Consider the following 17,628-nt stretch of genomic DNA (forward strand, 5'->3'; position numbering starts at 1 on the left):
GGAACTGCTGTGGAGCCAGGACTGCAGACCGTTATGTAGGCTGGCAATTAATGTTCAGCTTAAAGAAACAGCGTAAGTAGGGCTGCCACTTAGCAAAAGATAACTTTAGTTCCAAGAACGTACATGTTCCCGAAGGCATGAAACCCTACTGGCAATTACAGATGAAAATTAAGGCTACTGGACATAATCAACTGAATTCATTAATGAAACAGGCAATTTTCTGAATCATCTGGAAATCAAGATTTTGGTGTTTATTCCCTTACTGGTTTCTGACATATATATTTGGGAATTTACAGAAACATATTGCACAGAAACATCCCACAGACGGAGTCCTGAGCCACACACAGCAAAACGAACCTCTGCTTTAAAACAGTTTTATCAATGCCTTCTGCTTGCCAGTTCAAGAGATAAACATTTCACTTCCTTCACCTTCTCCACAATGTATATAAATAGACTTGCTTCAGTCAGATGAAGGCTTGTGGTCTTAGATCATAGCAACTTTGCTTCTGCTTTCTAAACTTCCATTTTCCCTGCGGGGATTACTCAGTGCTTGGGGTACCAAGTGTCTGCGGAGATGGGAGACGCTGGAATCTTTCTGTCACAGCCCAGTCACCCCGTTTCCTTGCCCGTGGATCATGAGAACAATATTCCAAGGACATCATGGAAAAATTCAATCTTCGTAGAGTCTTTCTAAACAAAGTGCAAATTCACATGAAATTTCCAGTCCTATGAGCTACTATGTGATAAGCCTGCTCTATTTTTCCTACTTGCTGAAGAGCCATAGCCTTATTGTTCCATTCCAGGTAAAGGTTAACTTCTTAAAGAAACACTGCTTAATACACCTCCTATTTCCTCCTATATAGGTTACTTAAATGCACACGAAGCAACATTGCTGCAGAACAATTATTCAGTAGATTATTTAGTGTTGATGCCAGACCGTGCAACTAAGAACCTCTTCTAAATACAAAAGGCAGGGTGAAGAATGAGATGGGATAAGGAGGGTGAAAAGCAGAGAAAGTGTAAGTAGTAGCAGAAAGCAGAAAAGACTGGGCAAACCCACACTCAGGAGTGAGGCTTGCAAGGCAAGACAACAAATGGAGGGATTCAAGAAGCGAGGAGGTCACCACAGAAGTAATAATAGAACTTGAATGATCCTTAAGAGCATCCCTCACTTTTACTTCAGCAGCAGAAATGAAGGGTTACACCACAGATGTATCTGTAAGGAGTCTGACAACTAGCATCCCTGAAAACAAAGTTTGCTTGGAGGTGAAAGTTGTGATTTCCTCATGCTATGCACTTTGCTTTGCCAGATCGCTTATCAAAAGGGGCCGAAGGCAACATACCAAAACGTAAAAGAATCCTCCCTGGATATTCATTAGGACAAACCAGTCAGAAGGAAAGGGAGATGCCGAACAGCTGTGATTATAAAAAATATATTAAAAAAAAAAAGAAGCCATTTCTGTTCTTTGCTTATAAGACACACGCAAGACTATTAGAAGTAAGAGAAAACTATCAAAAGGTCAGAGATCTCTCCAAATGGGGAAAACAGACAGGAAAAAACTCTTAACACTTTTATATAAAAGTAGAATAATGCCGACCAAAAATGAAGTTGAAGGACAAACTACCTGACAGCCCTCCAAATAAAAAATAGCCAAATACTACAAAAGCCATTCAGGAAAAAAAAAAAAAAAAGAATGCTCAGAAGAAATGAAGTCACAAAGAATAAATGAAACTATTTTTTCATCTAAGTTCACCACAGAGGTGCTTGAAGAGTTTCCCACACCAGAACCCTTCTTTACAAGGGACATACTGAAAGATTTGACTCATGCAGAAATGTCAGCCAAAAAGGTAAAGAACAAATCAACAAAACACACACACGCAAATCAGCAGGCCCAGATGATATTCACACCCAAGAGTTCTAAAGAAATTCAAGTGTGAGAAAGTTAAACTCTCAAATAGCTTAAAACCTCCTGCTTAAAACAGCTTGGTACCAAAGAAGTGTGATGTCAATTAAAAAAAAGGTCTGAGATTAGGGGAACTGTGGACCAGTAAATGTCATGTCTGTGCCTTATGAATTGGTAGAAAATATTTAAGAAACTATAAAATTATAAAAAGTCAAGAATTAGTGGACTTAAATAAATATGATACATTGGGTAGGATTAAAATTCATGCTTCACAAATCTCTGATCTTCTTAAGGTATAAAAAACACGTGGACAAGTGATATACACTGCTTGGCTTTCCAACAGGCACATGGGAAGGTTTTTCAATGGTTTTTAAAAAACTGAATTACCACAGCAGGAGAAAAGATCCACGAGTGGATAAACAGCAGGCCGAGATAAGGAAAAAAAAGATAGGAATGAATGATGAGTTCTCTCAGGGTAAAGTCACCTGAGAACTGCACCAGAAAGGGATGTGTTGTTCAACATATTCCTAGCATGACCTGCAGAAGTGAGCAAAAGAAGATGGCAAAATTTGCTAATGATAACAATTCGATCAGGGAAGGAAAAATGAGAGCTAATTATGAGGAGCTGCAGATGGTTCACGCAATAATGGGAGACTGGGCGATAAAATACCAGGCAAAAAGTGAATATTGACAAACATTAAAGGCAGATATGTGAGGAAAAAACCTTAATTTTACATACACAAAAAACAGAGTCTCTCAAATACAGATAATAAGGAAATCTTGGTGTTAAAATGTCAGCATAATGCTCTGTGCATAGAAAAGCAAGTCAAAAAATTATTAGAACTGGGATAAATAGTAAACCAGCCAATACCACTCCATCACCATATAAATGTATGGTGAACATACCATGAGTAACATGCAGTCCTGTATCTCAGAAAGAATACAACAAATAGTAGTTATAAGGAAGTAGGGCAAGGGTAATCAGAAATATGGATAGGCTTCCATAGAAGGGAAAAGTGAGCAGAGTAGGAGAAATGGTGACAGAAAAGATGTGAAAAGGCTCATAAAACATAAACAGTATGAAGGGGATCAGTGGGGATTAATTTTTTGCTGCCTCTTTTGATACAAGAGCTAGAGGTTAACAACTGGGCCTACTAGGAGGCAGGAATGCGAGAAGTTGACAAAGCTAGTTTTTCACACAATACCTTGCTTACCTGTGCAATCCCTTGCCAACAGAGTTTTGTGATGATAAAAATTCACTTGGGCTCAAAAAGCTGTTAGACAAACAAGAAAAGCTAGGCAGGGCTGTTAAAAAAAATAAAAAACCAAACCGGATGTAGAAATCCTTGAATATGGTAGAATATGCAATAAAAATATCACTACATGCTTTTCCACGCACTTCCATGGGCATCTTCCACTGACTATTGATAGAAACATCGTACTAGGTTAAATAAATATTGAGTTTGAATCAGTATGACTGTTCTTTGTGTTTAACAGAGCAATTACAAATATTACTCAAAAGACAAGACAATAAGGCTCACCTGCTATTTTTACTTAGTTGTTTACTTTGTAATTGATCAAATAACAGTATTTACCTGGGCTATAAAACCTCTGCTCCTTTTCAAAACCACATATTTCTTTCTACCCATTTCTCTAAAGCAAGGGGGGACTTTTTTTTTTTTTTTTAAATCAGGTCCTAACTATACTTCCAGGATCTAATATAGATTTAGCAGCTTTGATAAATGTATAAAGGAGCTCTCTAAAGAAGCCAAAGCAGTTAGTTGATCATAGTTGTAGAACAACTCCCAACCCTGGTTATCTAAGAACCACCTACATTAAATTCTGGCCTTTAATTCCTATAGAGCAGTTGTCTTCCAACAAGATGCTGTTATTTTCTACTTCTGTCAAGCAAACTCCTCCAATCTATTCTGTGCACTTCTCTTGTCAATATAGGAGAGATTTATTTTTTTCATACTTACTTTGTATCAAAACACACATACGTACAGTTCACATGCACATATACATAATGTCTATACAAAAACAGAAAAATGAGTTGCCTAACAGATTTAATTTCTATGCATTCCCTATAGCACCTATACTTTTCAACTTCAAATCGTTATTTTTCTTCTCCCACAGCCAAGGCTTTAATGAGAAGTGACCAGAAACAAATACCCAGGCCCTTCTGTCTTGGCGGAAATCCACATAATGCATGACAGCACTGAAGATCCCTGGCAGGCACCTGTCAGAAACTAACATACCATATCTTAAGAGTCAGACTTAATTATCCAAGGAGACATTTAAAGAAAAGTACATGAAAAATATGACTCAATAAGTGTGACTATCATGTACATGCACTATATAGTGTAGTGTATGCAGAAGAACAATGTAAAAATAAAACAATATCCTGGAAAAAATCTAATTAAAAGCTCTACTAATTTTGCCTTTATATCTTGTAATCAAAATCATGTTATTATTGAGGTTTGCTGGTAAATCAACTGGGAACATGTCACAAGGACAATTGCAACCATTAAATATTTTAACACAACATAGTTTTCTGCATTTGCCTTTATGCTTTTCATTTATAATTCTGATGAGCTAACACTGCCACAGAAAATAAGAGTTTTGATTTAATGGTCTATAAAATCAAATTAACTTCTTTGTAAACCTCACATGGCTGGGTCACCACATCTCTTCTCGCTATGGCTGTCACAGCATATTGGCCCTTTTGCATTCTGAGAAAGAGCCCACCTGAGGCAACAAAATGTCTGCCCTATTGGATTTCAGGCAAGGAAATCACTTTTGTACTGTTTCCAATGCAAGACTCTATCAAAAACTAAAAAGTTAAACAAGTGACCCAGCTCAGCACCTGTTCCTTTCATTTGTACCCCACTGCTCTTCTCTGTAAAGAATATTCTGCACCCTTCAAGCATTCAGAGACGAATACATGCACACACAGAGCAAAGGATAGGTCCCTATGTTTTGTGCTTCTTTCCCCTGCTGGTTTTTTTTTTCTAACTTGAAGATGAAGCAGAATGGAGCCAAATACAGCCAAGGAAAAAGCTTTCTGAGGAGCGTATACATGAATGCAAACAAGTTAAATTTTAGAAATCTACTCTTTCAAGATCCCTACTGTATGAAACACCTACTACTACACATACACCTACTGGTGTATGAAACAATCATGTAATACATGCAAATAAAATGTGTTACTTTTACAAATAATGAGGGAATATACTGAAATTCAAAACAAATAACAAGAAATGATTTATTACCTTAATTACACCTATCAAGCAGAGATTACAAAAACGCTGCAGTGTTTACATGTAAACTTTAGAGTGAGATCCAAGGCATCATAGGTGGAAAACAAAAATTTCAAGGAAAGAGAGAAACCTGTTACTTTAACAGAATGCAAAATGTATCAAAAGATATTCTACCTAAAATGTGTTAAGAATTCTCAGTTAATAGAAAATGGATGAATTGAAAACTGGGTTAATATCAATACAAAAAAAAATCATTAGGGCACTCAAAATATAATGAATGCAACAGTAAGCCCTTGAAATATTACAATTTGAGATTGTCTAAACAGCTATATGATGATGGGTCTCAGGCCCCAAAACCGTCCCCTTTTTTCAAATATCCTTTTATTTGACCAAAAGATATATTTCCGTCTCCATACAAGGCAAGTTTAATGCTTAAAGCAACCATTCCAGCCCAACAGCTACTAGCACCTTCATGTGATGCGCATCTTCTCACTTCATGATATTCAAGGAAAGCATATTGGTGAGGCTGAAAATGCTACGGCCCAGTGCACCAGCCTGACACGTTCAGATCATAGCACGGCTGTGCTGAGCACAAACTGTAGCTCCAGCAGCGCCGGGGATGCATACGAAGCTCGCACAAGATGCGCCTGCATATAATCTTAAGCTGCACTTGACCTTATGGCACAGCAAAAGCCAATATACAGTTGAGAGCACTTGAGCCCTTTTAAGCTTTTACCCTGCCAGAGCACTGAGTAAGATGTAAAATTAACACCACAATCAGCAAACATCAGTGAATGGCCAGTGACAACAGTCATTCAGAAAGTAGTTTTAACAGCCAAGCTGGAAAAAAGAATACGAACCCTCAGGATGACTTTTTATTGTGATACCAGCTTTCCGCCTCCTGCTATTTTTAATGACGAGTAGGTAGATTTATGTAGGATAAAACAGTAAACTGAGTCCTAACTTGCTCTCCCTGAAGTGTAACCTAAGTCTCCAGAGCAGCACTGGATCGGACAGGAATTGGGCCAGAGTGCGTCTAAGAACTGAACTTAATTTGTATAAACAAACAAGCTTTATTTACAGTATTCCTTCATAAAATCCCAGGCTCAGAGTCTGCATGCTCTTTAAAGACTCCATTTATGTACGCTTGAATGCCTATTTAAGCAAAAAACAAGAGAGCTTTCCCATGGAAACCGCACAGAGATGGTTTACTTCACACGTACACCACAAACAAGGCTGCTAACTTTCTATAATTTACTGTATTTTCTTAGGCTTGCCATTGTACTTCAGGACAAAATCTTTTGGAGAAATTGCTTCCACAGGAGGCCACAGCCGGATAAATAAATGACCTATGAGAGGCAGAGCCTGAGATGGGAACTGAGAGGAAACAGTCTCTTGTCAGCTTGTAGGAGAATTTTAATATTTTTGGTTTTGCTGTTTCTAGCTGGAGGAACAGGTTAAATTTTCGTGTTTAGTTGAGAAATGAGAAATCTGGAGGCATCTGGAACCCCATTATTTAAACAGTTCTTGATTTGTCCCGTAGGATTAAATCAAGCCAGAGGGCAATCCTTTGGCTAAGACAATAGCAAAATTCAGTCACCAGATGCTATCTCTCAGTGAGGAATCCAAGCCAGTGGGCATCAAAGGAGACAGGTGATGTTAAAAACTGCTTACTAGGAGACAGGGAAAGAGAAATCCGAATACATGAAGTTTATCAGACAAGCATAAATTGGTCCAATTATTTCAGAAAAGAAAGCAAGCACTTTTTCCCTGTGAATGAAAAAGATTCTGCTAAACTGATACTCTGAGCATTTGCCTTTCAGATTTAGGTGATGTGTGTCTAAGTGTGAATGCATACAATCTACATCTATATGTATATATTTTAGGGGAGTAATTTTGCTCCTACTTGTAATTACTACTGATTGTCTCAAGGCTACAACAAAGGGTTAAGTCCTAACTTCAAAAGAGATGCCTACATCTGCTCAAGGGCCAGAGAGATAAGCAAGGATACCAAGAATTTCAAGTTTGGCCCTCGAGTTGAAGGAATTGGATAGGCTCACCTGTTTGAAAAAAAACTGTGAGAAGGCTGGGCACAGAACCAAAGTCCCTTTGGCATGAACTTATGACAGCTCTGCCCATGAATAAGCAGGCTGCATGCAGTTGCTGAAAAGAGGCAGGGGTTGCCAACTGAGGATGAGGAAATCTCTGAGAGACTGGTGGTGCTCCTGCATCCTGTAAAGCGATGTGGTATATATGCTTCAGTACATGACTGGACAGCTAATGAACTCGGGACAAGAACAACTAAAACTAATCCTTGATGGTGTCTTAGGCTGTGGTGAAGAATACAGTGTAAACTGACCCCTCAAGTGTCTGAGAATAAGGGTGGAGAATTTGGTCAGATACCAGAACATCAAGTGGTATATGTCCTGTGGACCTAGAACAGTAGGGCCAGAAAAATAAACAGAGATTTTTTTTGGTCTCAAATGATGCCAAGCACTTGGGAAACCATTTGGCTAAGAGGGAAAAAGACTACATATATGCGGAACGTAATGGACAGCATTTATAAACACAAGAAAGACATCCCTGATTTATCCAGGGCTAAATTTACTTCAGTTGAGCAGAGTTACATTGATTCTAGAGGCTGCGTCACATATCCTTCTTTTCTTTTTTACTGGGGATGAATTGAGTTGGTGTTGGAACTAATACGTTTAATTAGAACACTTTCCTATATACGCCTACATATATTCCCATATACTTGGTCTGTAATGTGGCTACGGTAAAAATAAAATAGAATGAAAAATTATTTGGTTGTGTTGAAACATGCTAGCCTATTCTAAGAAGCCCTAGAAAATATTTTCAACAATATTTACATAAGTACTCAATTGTGTTAAAAATGCTCCTTAAAATATGCTAACATGCATCATAACATCATAATTTTCTTGCTGTAGATTTATTTCTGGTACCTGCTGAGGAATCACTAGCTGTTCCTGCAAGCAAAGCGCTTTTAACTAGAGCAGCCTCTCTGTCTCTTTGCAGCTCAATGATAGTTATTTCAGACATTGCAGTATGCTTTCTTCCCCCGCTTCTCATCATCTTTCTCGTATTACGTATCCAGTGTAAAACTTAGATGCAAAGGCTCAAACATAAGAGTGAATAACCTCAAAAAACGTACATGTGATAGTAAGTGTACACATTTAGTGCTTTTAAAAGTACTTTTATAATACTTCTAAATTTCAAGTGCAGGGCACAGAAGCCCATTTGTATACACCCACTCATAAATGAATGCACTTAGCAGACAGAACATAGGTACTTGTAAGCTTCCAGCTGCAAAATAAGTGCATTTTTTTGACTACACAAACATTTTTTTGCAATACAGTCATAAAAAAAAACACAGTGATGCTTTCAGTTATTGTTTCATTTAAAAACAACAAAAAAAAAAGCCATGAACAACAACAACGAACCAAAATACATATAATGCTCTGCTAGAAAAAAAGAAACAAATCCACAAAACCAAATCATACTTGATCAGGAAACATCTCCCCTGAACACTAAAGTATTAAAACCAAATGCTAGCAAAAAAAAAAAAAAGCTACTACAATGCATCAAAATCCAAAATCAAATGTCACTTGATGTTCTCCATACTACTTATTATAAAATCTGCAAATGCTTCAATCATCTACTGTCTGCTTCCATCACTTCCAAATTAGAATCAGTCTCTGACCTTGCCATTCATTTGATTTACTCAGCTTCAACTGTTTTCATTTGACTCTTATTTATGCATCTTTGCTGATTTGATTTAATGTTCCGATTGTCATTCAAAATGTTAATTCCAATATGCCTTATTATTTATGCACTTTGAGGCCTTATGTGATGAACGACTGATAATCAGTGTGCTTAGATTTGTTGCTGTTCTTACATTTTTATATTTTGCAAAAGCTAAATACAGAAGCAAGGCCACTACCCACATTGCTCCATCCAGGTGAAATCTGTTCTGCTTCATTAGAAGACAGGGATAGCACACGGTGTACAAAAGGAGCACCACTGCCCATGCTAGCGTACCCTTGCAACACAATCACTCTGGGAAGGCTGTCCTGTCATCTTAAATTAAAGGGGATACTAGGACTGAAGTGGTATTTACCCATGCCGAAATCAAGGCATGCAGAAAGACTGAAGAGGAAACAGTCAGAGATTCTCTGTTTCTAGCCAACATAGAGAGCAGTTAAAAAGAGAAAAAAAAAAAAAAAAAAGAGGGAGCTCTTCAGACTTTCAGATAACTTTCTCAAGCTCTGGTAGGACTACCTACTATGCTGGATTAGGGGTTTGCTCTACCTCCTCCTGTACTTTTGTGCCTTTTTATTACAGCATTATTCCATATCTTTCAGGTTTTTCTTCCTAGTTTTCTCCATCTTACATGTTTCCCTTCAGGGTCCCCCATACACCCACACAAAACCAAGGAATTACTTTGACTGACTGCTATTATGCAGATTACTCCTGCTGTGGGCTACCTCGTCTATTTGGTTTGGAAGCTCCTTGCAGCAGAGACCGTCACTACTCTGTATCATGCCTTGCAGAAATGCTCTTGTTTTGATCACTCCTCCGGCACTAGTGTTACGGGCATGATTACTAAGGTATCTGTCTATACGCATACAGGGGAATGCTAAGACTCTCTTACAACACAAACAGTTTTAGCTTGCAGAACACTGGAAAGGTACAGTTACATCTGTGAAATTTCTAGCACCGGAATACTGTGTAACAAATAGCAGCCTGACTTACTTTGCTCTCTTGGCCATTTCATTGCCATCCCAGCGTGGGCTGTAAGGGTAATTCTTCTGGGCCTGGGAGTACAGCTGTCCACTGTTAGTGAAATGGTAGACTGACTGAAACGTTAGGGTTGGCTGGTCTCGAGGAAAGTACAGGGGAAGGTCAACTGAAATAATAAAAAAAAAGTAGTAAAATATACCATTGTGTTTTTTTTTTCCTTTTTTTTCAGGTAATATATCATTCTTTTCTATTGATTCAAAGGCGATAGGAAAGGAGCAATTGATGATTACTTCTAACACACTTCTGTATTTCTTAACAATAATGAAGTCCATCGTATTGCTTAATCAATACAATTGTGTAAAATATTGTAAAAAAATTGCTTAGCTAGTGTATTTCTATGTTAATCGTAACACACCATGATATTGTTCCAGCAAAAAAAGCAGTACTTTCCTTTATAGTGAAATTTTCCCTTTCTAAAATACAGAAAATAAATTCTGATTATGCTTTCCATTCAATAAACAAATTTCTCTTTATCAGCTCAGCCGTAGCCAATTCATTTTAGTGCCCTCATGGACATCAAAAGCATCATAATTCTCATTTTTAAAGTGGTTAAGTGATTTGATAAATGATGTAGGAAGGTTCAGTCACGAGTTAGAATAAATCTCAATTTGCAGTCATCTGTTAGACAAAAAACCCCCACAAAACCAAAAACACACTGCAAAGTCATTAATACCAAAAATACCTCACTAAAAATAAAAATCAGAACCTCTTAGTTCCCTTTGCTTCACTGTCTCATGATCAGCTATCTCTGGCAGAACAATAAAATAGTCTGCAATAGTTAATAATATGGTCAGAAATGTTTCTTTAGCTTAACTTCTGCATTGCTAGATATGTACTTAAGATTTTCTTGGTCTACTTTTAATTTCAGGAGGTTTCAGAAACCTGTAATTAAAGTGAGTTATCAAGAGACTGAAATAATTTATATTAGAGGTCTAATTTAACATCCAAATTAAGAGAAGAATGTGCATTTTTAAAGGTATATAGACTTGCTTTGCAAAGCACCCCTGATTGTACTCTTATCCTCCCCACTGCAATACTTGAAGTCAACAGGATGAAAGAATATTCCAATGGAACAGTAATTCCCTGTAAATCTACAGTTGTTTTTCCTATTCGGCATAGCGATGAGTTAAATAAATTAATAATGTTATAATTCATGCAAATAAGCCTGGTTACTCAGTTTTCTCTATTTGTCACTTCACAGTCCTGCTTAAAGAGAAGGGAAGAACCCTGAGTTAATAAGTAGGTTGCGACAACCCAAGTAGGAACAAAAAAAAGGTGTCAAAAATCACTATAAACAGATTTTAAGAAAGAAAAAGGAACATTACAGGACTGAACTCATCCACATCCACAACAAGATCTCCTCTCCAGTGCATTTGGTAATTCATTACATTTTCTCCTCCTAAATATATCATGGAACAGAGATCCCAGCAGGTCTTCTGAAATTGCTGCTCATGGATTGAGTTATCAGTGTAAGAAAGATTTCTTTTTTTTTTTTTTTTTTTTAAATTCCATGCTATCATCTTACTAGTTTCTTCATTTTTCTAATCATGTCTGAATATTTGGATGTGCATCAGCAAAACCAGAACTCCCTTTCCCCTAGATTTCCGTCCAAGCTTGACAAGTAAATACGTTCGTAGTAATGAAGTACACGAAAGTGAATGTGATATCCCAGCTGTAGTCTCAAAATAAAACAAATCACTTAAGATCACAGTGTTTGCTCAGTTCGTGACCTGGCGTCTGAGCTACACGTGATAACTCCCCAAGTGATTCAGCTCACACAGCAGCTTCCAGCAGATACTTAAATGGTAATGACATGGGCAGAGCTCTGCTAATTTGAGGGCAGATCACTGATGTAACAAAGGTTAGGCTCCACGATTGCTTTGTCAAATTCCTCTTTATAACATGATTATTAAGTAGTATCACTGAAAAACATTGGCATATCGAGGCCATCTACCAGAAGGCAAGCTGTCTCCTCCCCTCACAGATGGGATGTGCATGCCTCAGAGTCTCAAGGACTTCACTGCAGAAAGAAATATGAAGCAACGCTCTCTGTTTCCACATGATAAATATACTTCTTTAGCTCGGAGTGCTTAAACTCTGTACCTCCAGTGCGTCTTCTCTTTCTTAAGCACCAGCTCCTTAAAGGAAAACTACTCTGTATATTGGTGTGTTTTATTCCTGTGTAAAAGGAATAACAATATTTAGTAACACACTCGAGTAATAATTTAAGCCTTATAATCTTTTTTTTTTTTTTTTACTTGAGAATTTCTGAATTCATTGTCTTTCCCCTGACAGCCTCTGTCTACATGAAGGGGGACAAGTAGCAGCATTTTTGTCCCTGTTAATTAAAATATAAGGTTTGCACTTAAGAGAAAGCATCTAACATTAGAAACACTGTTTAAATGGATAATCAAGACATCGATGCCATTAGTTTCTTTGCTTCCATTTGTTATGACAAGCCTTTCATTTTTACAAATATTTTTTCAACAACAGTATCACCAAAATACAGAAGAAAACATTTGATTCTTTTATCAACCAAAAGCTGATTAGGAATTTTCAGGACTCAACTACATCATAAGCTGTTAAATCATATAATCAAATTAGAATTAAAACTGTGCATCCCACATTTGGCCAACAGCAGTATTATTCTGAACTGCAAGGAGAGTTTTGCATAATTTGATCTGCCTTTGATTTCTAAAACTGCTGTTCACCTAAAATTGCCAAACTCCCATTTTTCTAACCCAAGTGTTTCTTTAATACAAGGTGTGTGCTGAGTTCAGACCAAGCAAAAAAACCTGTCACTAATTTTGGAACACAACCACACCTAAAAGACGAGTAAACAGGAAATAGCCTTGAGCTGTAAAGCATTATACATATCTCAAGGTAGCCAGCTATTATTTCAGAAGTAGGAAATAAAGGCAAGAACTTACTTCTAGCACAGTGGATGCAAGTGCATTGACATTGCAAGTGTACAAAATGCTTGGATTTGGTGTTGGTTTACTTATACATGAAAAATAAGCAAATATCATTAATAATCAACACTAGCAAGGTGCATTGAAGATGAAAGGTCAAATTCTACACATAGTCACAATTACATTTTTAAGAGGTGGCACAGACTGATAAAGTTTCTTTTTATCTGGCTGCATATGCAATCTGACTCCACATCTGTGCATTAACAAAAACTAAGATCTGTCTCCATGTGATACGTACGGTGGCACAGGTAAGCGTTACCATAATTACATCCCAGGCAACATTCAGACTTTATCATGAAAAACGCATCACAGTTGAAAACAACACACCACTTTTGTAAATCCACACCTGAGCTACGAAAACTATAAAAGCATGCTTTGGTTTGGCATGGTAGTTACTTAAGACCTTAAGAACTACAAAAACGTATTCATCATGAATACAAGTACTATTTCCAAATAACAGCTGACTCACAAAGTACCCTGGTGATATGTCTGCAGAAAATAAGCAGATGACTCATGTCTGTAAATTCCTGAAAGTACCAATAGACCCTTTGCTTAGTCATCTTTTGCTTGGATGCTGGGTTCATGAGCTTTGTAAACTATAATGAGGGATCTAGCTCTTAGTAGGACTCTCTCTTTTTTTCCTCTCTTCTAAACAGTGCAAATTATCTCTCTAAAAATAACTTCATCTACGTAAGTGAGTCACTTCAACTAGCAAGCTTACACAAGTCATGCAGTTAGGCAGTAATATTTGGTTATGAAGGTAAAAATCTTGCTGTCAAACTCAGTTTTAAAATGAAAATTATGTCAGAGGAAGTCCCATTTACCCCTTCTCTCACAGAAATAGAAACATTTCCTTTGGAAAATGTAAACAATTATCTCATTCAGGAAAGTAAAGCTTTCTAATTCAGTTTCATGCTCAAAGTAATTTAATCATTATGATTTCTTACTTTGGCTTTCCTAAGCATCACATTATTAATATAAGAGGAGCTCAAAGAAGCAGGCTGGGGAAAGAAGCCAATACTATAGCAAAACGCTTACTTTCTCCTTTGTTACAATTTACAGACCATTTTTAAGAGTCAAGTTTTAGAGATCCATAGTGCCAGGAAAATCACATCTTTATGAAAGCTCTACATGAGCGCTGTTTTGGGTAATTAAGCATTGAGTAAATTCTTCAGTGATTGAACCCTAATTTTCCCACACAGTTCATAAGAAAGCAAAAGAACAAGGATTTGCTTGTTGAGAATGAGTCATGTTGTAAAGAAACTTAATTACAGTTTATAAATAGTTGAAGTTGCTCTCTTTTTGAAACAGAAGAAACTATCGAGAGAATGAAGACAAATTTGCTTGTCTTAGAATTCAGTGCATACGTATATTCAAAACAGAGTTATCTTAAAGTCAAAATCCTGATTCATTAATAGCTGAAAACCTGTGCAAGGAATCAGTAAGGTTTAACTGTTCATTTTCTTAAAGACCAATCATACGGAGATCTGGAACAGGTTACCTAGTTTGTTAAGCTTTTGTCAACAATGACATGGTTGATTGAGATGGATTTATTAACTCTAAAGTAATGTTTTTAGCATCGTATTTTATGGCTTTTTAAACAGCACAGGAAATGTGGAAGGGATGTCTTGGCTAAAGAATACTCCAGTGCTGCTATAGGGTTTCTGAAGGAAAAATGCTCAGAAAAAAAAAAGGCAGCTTTATCAGTGTTCCCCTCCCTCCCTTTAAGTACTGGAGAGAATAGAAGGAAAAACAAATTCATGCTTGAAATGCATGCTGACCATACAAATATTTCAAAGTATTCAGATGGCAACATTCACAGGCAATTTCCCATATACAGTTCCCCTGTTCTACAGAAGCTGTTTGCCCACCCTTTGTGAGACAATGGGTAAAATCCAGACATTTGTTTTCACAGAAGTCAACATTTACTCTGGATGTTATGTACTATTTTAATGCCTGGATGATCTTACATTGGTTATCTTATTAACCTTCTGGCTGCTTGAATCTGCTGCAGTTTATTGCACCTGTAATTTGTTTTACACCCATAAACAATGGCTGATCTGGATATTTTACTGCCGAGCTTTCTAATTCTACAAGCTCTCGTTGCCTGCACAACCTTAATTCAATCTATACTTGCTTTAGGAGACAGCCTTCAAATACTGGACAACAAAGTATTCTTTCCGATTCAGTTCCTAGGCTGGCCAGAATTTTCCGAACTCAATTCTGTTTTCCATCCCACTGGACAGGTTTTACCCCCGTACACAATATTGAAGCCTTGCTCTTAATGAATGTGTGTTCATCTCCTCATTAGTTTTTCCATGCGATGATTCTAATCCCCGTAAGATGACAGCTATGTAAAACAGTAAAAAAAAAATTAAAATTAAAATTGCTTCACAGTATCTCTGTGAGCTGAGAGGCTATTTAACAATTCCAGATGGGGAATGAAGGAACTAAGAAAGGATGGCCAGTGTGCCCACTGACTGCTGAGTGCCAACGTGTGGCACCAAACTTCTGAGATTCCTAACAGTTCATACTTCATACAGCCAAACACAACCCTTTCTGACTGCCGTAGCAGGTACATCAGAATAAACCATTAGTGGACACGTGAAAAGTTTTAAATGATTTCACCAGAAAAACAAGAAGGGTACAGGAAAGATGTGCTAAAATCAAATCTCCAGAGAACCCTGAACAGTCACAACCTGATACTCCCCGTTCTCTTCCTGAAATCCCCTGACTCACTCCTTATCATCCAACTTCGGCCAGAAACTGCCTCTGCATTCAAGTATTTCTGATGAAATCAGTCATGAAAACAGGAAATACATATCCCAGGCTCCAGAATTATCTCTGGATAGTACATATTCATCATCGTTTTGCTTGTTCTTTTTTCGGTTCACTGAATTTCAACATCCTCTCTGCTAGCCCAGACCTCTGCTTGCCCAGCTCGTGATGCTAGGAAGAAGCACTTGTGGATTTGAAGGAAGGGCCTCAACCTGAGAAGTTCCTTGAGCTCACACCTCTCCAGTTTTTATGAGGAGTTAATGTGGATGAGACCCACATAAATTTACAATGCAACTTGTTGGTAACACAGATACCACGCTATATAATAATGCTCTTGACACATCTATCAAGCTCTGTGTTAAAAAGATTTTGGCTGGTGGATTTTCTGACATGGCTTCTCCCATGGGAAAGCTGTTCCAGACAGCCTATACACTGGGTGAAAAATCTTCCAACTAACTTCAAGGGAGAACAGCTATCTCCTTTTTTTTAACACAGAAATTCCAGTATAGGAAGCCTTATAGGAATCATACTGGTCACTGTACCTACGGACTAACCTGAATAGGTTCAGCCACAAGCATTTTGGGGACCGTAGTGGCTTAGCACAGATCTCTGCAGTGGCAGATTTCAGGCTCCTTTGCCTAGTGAATCTTTCCTCGACTCTTTCAAGCTGAAGGCCTTTAGCCTACATTCTACTGGCGAAAAAAAAAAATTAAAAATGAAAGGGTCAATTTGGCTCAAAATACACACAATTACAAAATACCACAGCTATCCTGCTTTGGTGCATAATGATGTAGCCTTACAAGAATGAGAGTAAGGATGACAAATAACATAACAATGCTATTAGCGTGGAACTTTGGGTTAACAGAGCACAGTCATACAAGTTTGATTCTGTTAATAGATGAGAGCAAACATCCTTCCTGGAGAAAAACAGGTTCTTTGCAGGAAAATGCTATTTTGAAAGCAACATTTCAAAATTTCAAGTGCAAAATGAAAAGCTGTTTGTGGAATTTTAGCTGAGACACTTAGGGCACTTTGGGTGTGTTGATAATCACAGCTGTTTTCAAAATAATTAAGTCTGCCATCGCGATGTGAAACATCCTCACCATCAGCAAAGTGAACACTTATAGAGTAAATAAGATGACTTACATACAAAATGCTTCCAAATATGTAAATACTATGAAAAAAAGTGACAACATTTTTTCCTTAGCTGCATCGGTTATATATTAACTGAATGCACTTTAGTAAAAAAACGGAAGATAAACATTGGAATGTGACAGGTTGTTTGTGGTAACGGAGCAAAGGCAGTATCTGGAATTATAACAATTTTGGTGAGTACATGAAATTGACAGCTCCTTCTTTTGTACTGGGAAATGGATCTGGCAACAGAACAGCTCACTAAGGAGCCAGTCCTGCAACAGCATTTGTATAATGATTGATCCTCATAACTCCACAAAATTTCCTGACCCTGACAAGTCAGCACAATATTCAGGAATGGGAAGGAAGTTAGAACCCCAGTGAGACGTTTAGAAGTTAACATTATTAGCTAGTCATTTGGAAGAATTCAGCTGGGATAAGGAAGGAGGAAAAATGCTGAGGAACCTTTTCCTGAGAACTGTTTTAATGTGTTACCTCCAGAACCCAAGGCTGTTACTGTAAGTGCTGGCAAATACCCAGTTTGCAATTGCTTTGGTTATGATCATTGTGACATCAAGGAATGCTTAAAGGAATATAATTTTCTTTTTTTCTATATTTTTTTTCTAGTTGGATGGGAATGACTTTCAGCTATTATCAGTCTCGGTGAGATTCAAAATAAGAATTGGTGCTTTTTTCAAAATTTTTGCACCATCAGTATGTCCCATCCCCTAATGTGTCTTATAATAACATAACATCTTT

General features: G+C 37.4%; 1 protein-coding gene across 9 annotated transcripts in view; it reads right to left on the minus strand.

The window, feature by feature from the left end:
- The window catches only part of BABAM2 (BRISC and BRCA1 A complex member 2), a 168,546-nt gene that overhangs the window by 12,463 nt on the left and 138,455 nt on the right, over positions 1–17,628 (minus strand). For 4 of the 9 annotated variants that reach the window (XM_066993820.1, XM_066993821.1, XM_066993819.1 and 1 more), the window contains 3 exons: positions 12,089–12,163; positions 9,938–10,091; positions 3,119–3,178 (listed from right to left, as the gene is read on the minus strand). In XM_066993820.1, coding sequence (XP_066849921.1) covers positions 3,119–3,178; positions 9,938–10,091; positions 12,089–12,163 — 289 coding nt within the window. Of the gene's footprint in view, positions 1–3,118; positions 3,210–9,937; positions 10,092–12,088; positions 12,164–17,628 lie in introns of those variants that run through there. The other 5 variants (XM_048079476.2, XM_066993822.1, XM_066993825.1 and 2 more) reach the window with 4 other exon arrangements.

This window comes from Anser cygnoides, chromosome 3 (genome assembly GCF_040182565.1).
Source record: "Anser cygnoides isolate HZ-2024a breed goose chromosome 3, Taihu_goose_T2T_genome, whole genome shotgun sequence".
Taxonomy (NCBI): domain Eukaryota; kingdom Metazoa; phylum Chordata; class Aves; order Anseriformes; family Anatidae; genus Anser; species Anser cygnoides.